At 29.4% G+C, this 10,686-nt stretch overlaps 1 protein-coding gene across 1 annotated transcript; it reads right to left on the minus strand.

Moving 5' to 3' along the window:
• Positions 1-235: 235 nt before the first annotated feature.
• LOC112525201 lies at positions 236-2,013 on the minus strand. The gene has a single exon (XM_025135215.1). It carries the CDS (start codon positions 1,662-1,664, stop codon positions 564-566), a length of 1,101 nt encoding a protein of 366 aa, XP_024990983.1. The 5' UTR covers positions 1,665-2,013; the 3' UTR covers positions 236-563.
• Positions 2,014-10,686: the final 8,673 nt, after the last annotated feature.

A 10,686-nucleotide genomic window follows, 5' to 3' on the forward strand; every position in this document is an offset into this window, starting at 1 on the left:
GCGGCTTTGACTTGCGATTTCTTGGCTATTTTGCAAGAAAAAGTTTGGAAATGGCTAAAACCTAAGCCTTTTTTCCCTATGTGGTTATTTATGATGATAACCCCCAAATAACACTACATTTGTTCTGTTTTAGGTTCTTACAAGTTCTAGCATCATCAACTACATGCTCTAGACTACAATATCAAACAGATACCAAAGATTCTTCAGGCAAAAGTTGAAAAAAAAACATCTTTCTTTCTATAAATTTATAGCCTCAAGTCTGCAACAGATTGTACATGAAGTTCAAAACAGCTATAAGTAATAATGTACCACCACAATCAAGAAACAATGTATCTAACACTAATTCGAAACAAAAAAGAATCCCAAAAGGGATACGTTCTCATCAAAGATTGGAAGTTACCGCGCTTTTGAGTGCTGCCCGCCATTCTTCAGCCATAAGTGTACTCCTGTGTCAGAACTCAGAAAAACAAGTTCATAAAGCTAAAGATTTTGGTAACCCCTTCATGTATCATCCACTTAGTCATACAGTTTACCAAGTTTTTTCCAAGAAAGATCTGTCTTTTTCAGTGAACAAGAGGCGATGGATCATCTGAAGCTATAGGGGAAGCTGTCAAAGCCTCTAAAACTGATTGACACTCTATACTGGAGCCGTTTTCCAAACTGTAAGACTTGCAACTGAAGTAGAAAACCGTACTCATCATAAAATCTATAAGCACCACGAAACTATACATGAGCACCAAAAGTGGTCCTTCCCAAATCCTCGAAGACCCATCTCCATAGCTCAAAGTTTTCACACGATGCTCAAATAATCCCTCGACGAGTGCCATCCCGATTGTTGAACCAAGAAATATCATAAGACCAACTTGAGTCTGGCCCCTAATTAGAACAGTAGACCTCAATAATGCCTCAGATCCTGAGACATCTTCCAACACCGAAATGACCATAGAAAGATCACAAATGATAATGGCATTCGCAAAGAACACCGAGAAAAACAACCCAATTAGAATGGCAGTGTATGCAATGAAATCCGGGAAGAACCCGATTACAGAAAGCAAGCTGCTAACAGCAGCAAGTAGCACCAGAAATAAAGTGAGGCAACCAACTATGACAGTGCATGCTAACAAGTATGTGGAGACAATTCGCCTCCAGATCTTTCTAATAATCACATAAAACTTTGATGAATCGAACTTCTTTCGAGAGTAAGTACAATCAACAGAGTACACAACGGCAGCTTTTGATATCAACAACAATGTGATGTATAGAGGGAAACACATTGTGGTAGAAATGGCCATTTCTGAGAATTTCTGGCTAGAATGTTCAACAAAAGGCCTCAAAGGAAGCCCACTTGATTTGGCAACTAACAAAAGCCTTATAGCAAGTCTTTTAACAATGGACTGATCAACTAAAACATTTGATAATAAAACAGCTGAAACAGGACAGATTAACAAAGCTCCAATTGCCATGAATCCACTTAGATTATACCTTAAAATCCTGACTGTTTCTCTCAAGATTTCCAAAGCACTAGTGGATTGAAACACGTGATCTGATCGAGTAACATGGTCAGGTAACTCTTGCCCGAAGGTTTGAAGATCTGGGGTTTCGTTCTTTTCTTTGTGCAGTGAGATTGTGTTGAGCCTAGGGCTTGGTCCTTTTGGGGATTCCATAATCGAACCAAACAATGACCCACTCAACACAAGGAAACGAATTGCATAGTAATAAAGCCCTAAATCAAGTTGATTGCATCTGGGTATTCTAGCATACGTGAAGGTGATGATCTGGATACATAAATATAAATGGAATGAGTGGATACCAATGGATAATTGGCGAAGAAACGTGACGACCGATCTGGGAAATGTGAAGAGGAGGGAGGAGAATCACGTGAGATAGGGGTATGTCTCATGAAGATCGATTGAGTGAGAATTGAGGGACGTCATAGATTGAGAGAAAGAGATATATAGAGATAGAGATGTGTCGATTGGGAGAATGATTGGGGACGAAGGAAGGAGATGCGCGTCGGTCAGTTGACTTTTGTGTGATTTTGCGTTAGGTTATTCGGTATGTGGATTGAAATTGCACAATTTTTAGTGAAAAACTGATAAATTTCTCGTCTACTACTTTACAAAAAAGTTAAATAATTATTTTTTTATTTTAAATTATTAATAAAGAAAAAAAAGAAGGAAAATAAATTAAAACACTTTAAAAATTATTAAAATTAGAAAATTACTCATTCTTTAATCTATACTATATTATAAAACATTTGATAAAAACTCTTAAAAATAATTTTTTTAAGCATAAAGTACTGTTTATTAATGCATATTACTTAAAATTCAATATTACAAATAAATTATACGTAAATACAACTTATTAAAGTTTTATGTTTGAATTCGTATAACTAACTGCAAATAAACATAATCAAATAAAATAAATAAATATCTCATTTTAAATACAAAAAATCTAATTTATAAAAAATTATATTATTAAACCTAAATTAAATTACTTTGTTACGTTAAATTAAATTATAATAAAAAATTTAAATAAAAAAATTACATAAAACAATAACTTTTAAATAATTAATTTGATATTAATATCGATATATAACTTTTTCAAGTTTTATGATATTTTCAAATTTATATTTTATTTAAAAATAAAAACATTATCGTTTTCTCAAAACCACATAAAACCGTATTATATCGACATAGATAAAGAATAAAACGAAACTTTGAAATCGAGATGTGTCTCGATGCATTGTACGAGTACCCTTCTAGTATTAAAGAATATATTTTAAAAAATATATTATTAAAAATAACATCTTTTATTTCATATTATTTTCTCTTCAAAAAACATAAAAAATTATTTTCTTTCTTTTTATTTTCTTCATTTTCCTTCACCTTCGAGAACATAAATAAACAAATTGTTTTTCTTTCCTTTTTTCTCTTTCTTTTTCATTTTCCTTCAACTTCTTTTATTTTTTATAACAGAATTTGAGTTTGTGGGAAAAAAAAATTTGGTTACATAAACGACATAATTTTAAAAGTTTGTTACATACATTCTTTTAACCAAAAAAAAAAAATTTGTTTAGAAATATTTATTAAAAAAAAAAGACTTAATCCAGTTTTACCATTCTCTAACCGTACACCATTCAAATCTTTCACATGGTACCTTCGTCATCGTTATCCCCTGTCATCGATCACCCTCCTTTGGATTTGTTTTTTGCTTCTGTTACGCTATTTTGTGATGTCTATACGTACTCCACTAAATTGTTGGGAAAAGAATATGTAAATACAAAAAAAACATATCAAAAAGAGAGAGATCGATGGCAAGAAACAACGATGACGATAAACGATGATAGAGAACGGATGACGTTGAGAGAATGAGGGGTGAAACTGTAAAACCTTCTTGGTCTATTATATGTAGTTTTTTGAATGTAGATAATCAAATTTTAGAACTTTGATAGTTTAATTATTTAAAAGGACTGGATCATTAAAATTGAGAATTTTAATTGTTATTTATTAAAAAAGATTTCATTTTTCATAATTTTCTCAAATTTTATTGAAAGTTTTCCAAAAATGTTCTAAACAAGTCCATCATCTATAAAAATGTTATTTGATACATCAAAATATGATAAAATTTGTTTTAGTTTTTTATTGAGATGGAGTTTATTTTTTAATAGATGTTAAAGTCTGAAGTCTTATTTCATTTATGATTTATAAGAGGTGATGCTGACGTCTGAAATCTGAATCAATAAGACTGTTTGTTTTTGTAAATTGATAAACGTCTGAATTTGTTTAAATTGTTTATTTTACCTATTAAAAAATTATATTGTGGAATTTATAAATAAAATTTATACAATTTCTCATATTTATTCTTCATCACGAAAATTTACATCTAAATTATATAATTAACATTCATTTGAATGAATATATGTCATTAACGTATTTAACACATTTAAATTATATTAAAATACATCAATTGAGAGACGTGATGATTGATTTGGTAAGGATTGATCGAGAGAAATGATCGGTTAAGGTTAATCAATTGAAAAATGTCGTTGTTGAGGGTTTGAAGAACAATAAGAGTCAAACAAGAGGTTGGTTTACCTTTTAGCAGATAAGAAGACAATAAGACATAAGTGTCTCTGAAAATTTGAAAAAAAAGAAACTGTCTAAATGGTCTTACCTCTTAGCGAATCGGATATAAGGGTGCGTTTTGTATGCAGACTACATGGGACAGGACGGGACAAAAAAAATAGTCTCATGTTTGGCATGTAATGGACAAAAAAAAAACATGGGACAAGGTGAGACTATTTTTAATTTTAGTGAGGCAAATCTTGATATTTCTTGTTCCATCAAAAAAGGTGGAACAACATTGGACTAAAGTTAAAATGACAATATTTTGATTGATTTGTTTTCATTTTACAATTATTATATGATATAAAATAACATTGAACAATATTTAGGGGTAATATGGTCATTTTAATGGTTTTGTCCTGTCCTGTCCTTGTCGTACCAAACATAGGACAGACAATTAGTCATGTCCCGTCCCGTCCTGTACCGGCGTACTGTCCTGTCTCATCCGGTCTGCATATCAAACACTACCTAAGAGGCTAATAAGAGCTTTTTTGTAAATAAAAAAAAACAAACAAGACCTGAATGTAATACAGTTTTCACTTAATATAATAACATTTCAAAATTTGCTATTTTGCACTCATCTTGAATGACTATCTTGGTGATGTTGCCCAATTGGTTTTTGATATCTTACCATGGTCTTACTATGTGTTGTATCTCCTATCGTATTGTTGACGGTTGCTAGATTGGTTACCTTTTGAAGCTGGATTTAGGCTTAGGCACTTGTGGTGTTTGTGGGTTTATTTAGTTTGGGAAATCGGGATTCTAACTCTGTTGTCGGTTTTAGAGTTAGCCTTTGCTAATTACTGTCATGTTGTTTTTCGATGGGTATGCCCTTCGAAGTAAATTGCAAGTTTTCTGTAAAGCGTTGAATAAATATTTTCAAGTTTCAGAAAGAAAACATGTCAATGCTTAAGTATTTGAGTGGAAGTGTGTCAACTCCAATGCAATCCTATAATTTCCGAAAAGAAATTGCAAGTGATGCATGTTAACTCTAAAGTATAAAATGATAGAATATTTTACGATATAACTTATTTTGAAATATCCGCTCACAATATTAGCCACGAGACTCTGTTCATAAACTTCTTAAAAGTTTTTGGTTCTTGCGTTAATTGTGGATAAGTTATATGTAAATTATAATCACGGTAGATGATGTTCACACGGTAAAGAACTGTAGCAGTAAAATTTTCATTATATGTGGCCCAAAACATTATATCTTTGTGATTTGTGCTGATATTAGTGATCAACTATTTATTCTCTACCAGTGTTCTTTGCATTAGATTCATTTAAAAAATTGATTTGATCAAAAAAATCTATCTAATCGGTTTTCGAAAATCTAAAGAAAACACTCAAAAAATGGTTTTTATTCACTTTTTATAACATTATTCGTAGAATTGTGTTTTAGCCTATGTTTTGTTATAAACCTTTCATATTTTTTAGTTCTTTATTTAAATCAAAATCTTCATTTCGATGTATTACAGCAGGTATATAATTAGTCATGAAAAAACCTTAACAATACGAATATGAAATAAAAAATAAAAATGTAACAGTCTAATTGATATAAATTATATCAATACATTATATGTGTAGACCAAGGTTCTAAATGGAGTGAAGCGTAGCAACGAGGTCAAGTCTCAAGTCTTAAGAGCCACAACGAGACCACAACATTTTTCAATGCGTGACTTATAGCGGCAAATCTTTATATCATGTATAATATGGCGAAGTATCGTGTGAGAATGAGAGTTAAAGTGAGAAGCATAATAAGGAATCTGGACCCTTGATCACCTTTAATCTCAAACTCATCCATGAATCGTATTTGATACATGAATTAATTCGGTGCATCTCATCATAGTGTGCATCAAAAGGGAGTATGTGTTAATTTACTAAAAAATTGTGTTAATATAATTACATTGGGATGATAAAAAATATATAATATAATTAATATTAAAAAAATTATAAAATGAGGAATCAGTTGGAATGAAATATAGTTTTTAGTAAAGATTTTTACTTTTGATCCGTAATTTTAGATAAATTATAAAACACATGTTAGAGATATTCTATTCGAATCAACCCTTAAAACATTCAAAGCCATGAACCTTTTCAAAGGTTCATGATTTTACTACATCAGTTTTTTCTTTCTGTCATATCAGTTTTTTTTTATCTAAGTATTTCATAAATATTTTATTTCCAATTATGAACAGGTCCATATTATATATTAAAAAATTATGATAATAAAAATCATAATAGTTAAACATGAATTATTTATAATTAGACGATAATAATTATAAAATTACTATTATAATTAAAAATTAAAAATTAAAATATTAAAAACATTATCTATTTTATGTAATTAATTAAATTTGACTATGTTATTAAATAAATAAATTTAAATCCAATGAAATAGTATCGTAAAAAAACTTAGGGAGCGCTTGGTTCCAATAACGGAATAAAAATTAAAATGATAAGATATGAAAATATGAAAGAATTTTTACCCCCTCCCAATTTAACCTGGAAATAAAATTTGGACTTCTGAAAAAATGAACCCATTGTTTATACTATATTATAAAGTATTTGACAAAAACTCTTAAAAATCATTTTTTATGTATGAAATATTGTTTATTGATGCATATTACTTAAAATTCAAGATTACAAATAAATTGTACGTAAGTACAACTTATTAAAACTTCATGTTTGAATTCATGTAACTAACTGTAGATAAACATTTTATTTTAATTGTAAAAAATCTAAATTATAATTAAGATAGGGCAAATTGCATGAAAAAGTAACGTACTTTAACTTGATTCCTATTTTGGGTAACATACTTTCAAAACTTTCATTTTGGTACCTATTAATAGAGCAAATTGCATGAAAAAGTAACATACTTTAACTTGATTCCTATTTTGGGTAACGTACTTTCAAAACTTTCATTTTGGTACCTAAGATGTAAAGTTTTAAACATTTAAGCACCCGGGTAACTGGTTGAAATATTAACCGATTATCATGCTGATATAGCGAGTGATGTGGTATCAAACTCAATATTATTTGCTGATGTGGTCAGTGACGTGGATTTTTTAAAATCTAAAATTAGTCTTTTTTTAGTCTAAAATTAGTCTTTCCGGGTTACCCGGGTACTTAAATGTTTACAACTTTACATCTTAGGTACCAAAATGAAAGTTTTGAAAGTACGTTACCCAAAATAGGAATCAAGTTAAAGTACATTACTTTTTAATCATTAAGTTCTAACAGAATAATTAATTATTATCCTTATAAAAAATTATATTATTAAATCAAAAATAAATTAACTCGTTACTAAATCTAAATTAAATTATAATAAAAAAATTGAATTAAAAAAAGTATACAAAAAACAAGAACTTTTAAATAGTTAATTTGATATTAATATTGATATATATATTTATTTTAAAACTTCTATGATATCTTCAAATTTATATATTCTGTTAAAAAATAAAAACATTATCATTTTCTCAAAACCACATAAAAACTGTAGTAAAACATCTACAGAGACGGAATAAAATAAAATAAAACATTAAAATCGAGATATATCTCGCTGCATTATACAAGTATCCTTCCAGTATTATATAAATGAAATAGTTTCTTTTATTCTCATTATTGTTAATTACTGATTAATACATCTAACTAAAGATTCCCTTAAATTATATTGTTTTGGGTTAATAATGGAACTTATTGTACCATTTAAAGTCACGTGGGGCTCACCTTTTTAGCTAGAAGAGGTTCACGAGTAATGTCGTGCCTTACCATGTTAAATGTGAGATTTTAAACAGAGTTTTCGAAATTTTGGGGCTTAAATTTACATGTGTTTATGGTCTTTTTATTGACTTGTGTAAAACTATAGCTGAAATTATTTAGGTTCAAACCATTAATTGTTTTGTTTTAGGTTCAACTTATTAATGATTTAGGTTTAGTTTAAGGTTGCTAATTGTTTTAGGTTTAACCCATTTTTATTCTTAACATATATTATATGATATCTCATTTATACAATGTATTCAAAAATATTAAATAAAGTATTAAAAATAAAAATTACGGTTTTATTAAGAATGATATATAAGTGGTTTTTTATAATATTTGAGTACTTATTTTATTCTTTTTATGTTGTTTGTCACAAAAGAAAAAAATTAAAAAATAAGAATTTAAATCTGTGACCTATAATATCACATGTAATTATACTATCAGTAACTTAAAACCACTTTTACTAATTTAAATAAATGTATATCAGTTTAAACCGGATGCACTTTTAAGACCTCTGTTTTTTTATTACGACAAATCGGTTGTACCTATACATCCGCAGTCTTGTAAGTTGCAACTACTTTGTTCAGGTTGTTGTGGATTGGGCACCTGACCCCTTCATAACTAGATTGAACGGTTCGAGACTCTTGGTCCTGATCAAATGGGCTTGGCCAAAAATGTCTTTTTATTTTTTATTTTTTACATATAAATAGTATACATATTTTTTTTATCATGATTTTTGAAATTTGACATTGAAATACATTCTAAATACTACATGTAAGTAGATAAAATTATGAATTTAAAAAAAAGTTGCATTAAAATTTATAAGAAAAATTAAAAAGAAATTAAAAACTGAACCTATACATAGCAGATGCAAGGGGTCGTTTACCAAATGATTACCCAGGTAAGCACTTACCAATTAACATTACCTCACCGCATGAATATGGTAAAGACCAAGAATCTTACCCGGTAAGAACGAGACAAAGACCAAGAATCTTATCCGGTAAGTGAGGGCGACGACTCTTACCACGGTAAGCGCTTACCGTGTAAATTGTTGTATACGATGTCATTTCGTGGACTAAAATCTTACCCGTAAATAATTAATAGTATTAAACTTTACCCGTAAACACTTACCGGGTAAATGATTGGTAAACGACCCCTTAAAATTGTATGGAACTCAAAGCCTTGTGCCATAGTGGGCTGCCATGTTGCTGGCCTGTTACTGTTTGCGTAGCCCATTTGTCAATTCATATAATAAATTTATTATTACCATTAAGAAATTAATGTTTAACTGTTAATTTAATAAATTAATTGATTCCCATTTAATAAATTTATTATTAGCATAATATAATTATTCAATATTTTACTCGTTTAATTATTTTAAGTTTAAGTATATCTTTTTTTGAAACCAAACTTTTATTAATTATCAATCAAATTATAAACAGTATCTTCAATAGACCAATCAGGAGGAGTTATATCAGTAGTAGACGAAGACACGTGTAGATAGAATTATAAGTGAACCAACGAGTTCATGCAATTTACAAAACTAAGATGCATGTTTATGTTTATGCAAGTATTTCATGACAAGTTTTTACATTTCTATTGTATTACGTCGTTTTTACATTTCTATTGTATTACGTCGTTTTTACGAATCCATGGTCAATGTGGTTTTTATATGTGAACATATATCATATGCATGGAATGTTCTATTGGTCGTGGATCACATACCAAACTATTAACGGAAATGTCGGGTGTTGGCAGTGATGTTGAGACATGGTGGAGAATGACATGTTATTGCAAGTTGTGCCGTCACATTGATGTCAAGATGCATATGGTAACACAAATAGTAGGGCTTGCCAACGATGTTACGCAAGTGTTTGGATGATATGCTGATTCACACGTGTTAAATGTTCATTGGAGTTTTTACTAAGAATAAACGACTTTGGGAACCATAAGCAAATTAACGGAATCAAATAACTTAAAGCGATGAGTCAAAGTTGACAAAAAAAAGTTTAGTTTTTTCAACACGGACATAATCAATGTAGAATTTTCGATCGGTGGATGTAAACCACCTTCAAACACGGTATGCCATCAATCGTCGACGACTGTTTCATATGTAGGAAAAAGATGAAAAGGTCACCATCCTTTGATTTGTCTTTCTAAGTCAACCTTAAAGAATACATAAACCGAGTATAAGTTGACATTCCATTAATTTTTAAGGAATTGTGAATTTAAAGATCATATATAAAAATAAAGCAAATTTGTTACATTGCTATAAATAAATATTTAGCTTAGACCAGAGACGGATCTATGCATGTTTGAGCGAGCTCCCGTGCACCCGCTCAACTTATTATCGCAAGTAGGATTTCTTAAGTATGAAAGTTGCACTCTGCTAAATTTTGAGGGGTGCAATAAAATTTGAAAAAATATAACAAGCATCGACGAAAACGAGAACAAGTACCTCAAAATCAAGAAAAAAAACCCCGAAAAAGTATATGGAAATCGATCAAAAAACATAAAAATCTCTCAAAATCAACCAAAATCTTTAAAAATCTCTCAAAAAAGTGGAATTCAGCTAAAATCATGTGGAATATAATAGGGGAGTGCTAATGGCACCCCTTTAGTAAGGGGTGTTGATTGCTTGGAAATTGAACCTATTACTTCTTTTCATAAACATCAACTCAATTAATTAAATATTTATATTTTATTAATTTTGTTTTATTTTATATATTTACATTAGAAAAATATATATTATTTTATTATTTTTATGTTACTTTATTATTTTATACTTTTGGTTTTA

Source organism: Cynara cardunculus, assembly GCF_001531365.2.
Source record: "Cynara cardunculus var. scolymus isolate 2C chromosome LG 13, CcrdV1, whole genome shotgun sequence".
In the NCBI taxonomy this organism is placed as follows: domain Eukaryota; kingdom Viridiplantae; phylum Streptophyta; class Magnoliopsida; order Asterales; family Asteraceae; genus Cynara; species Cynara cardunculus.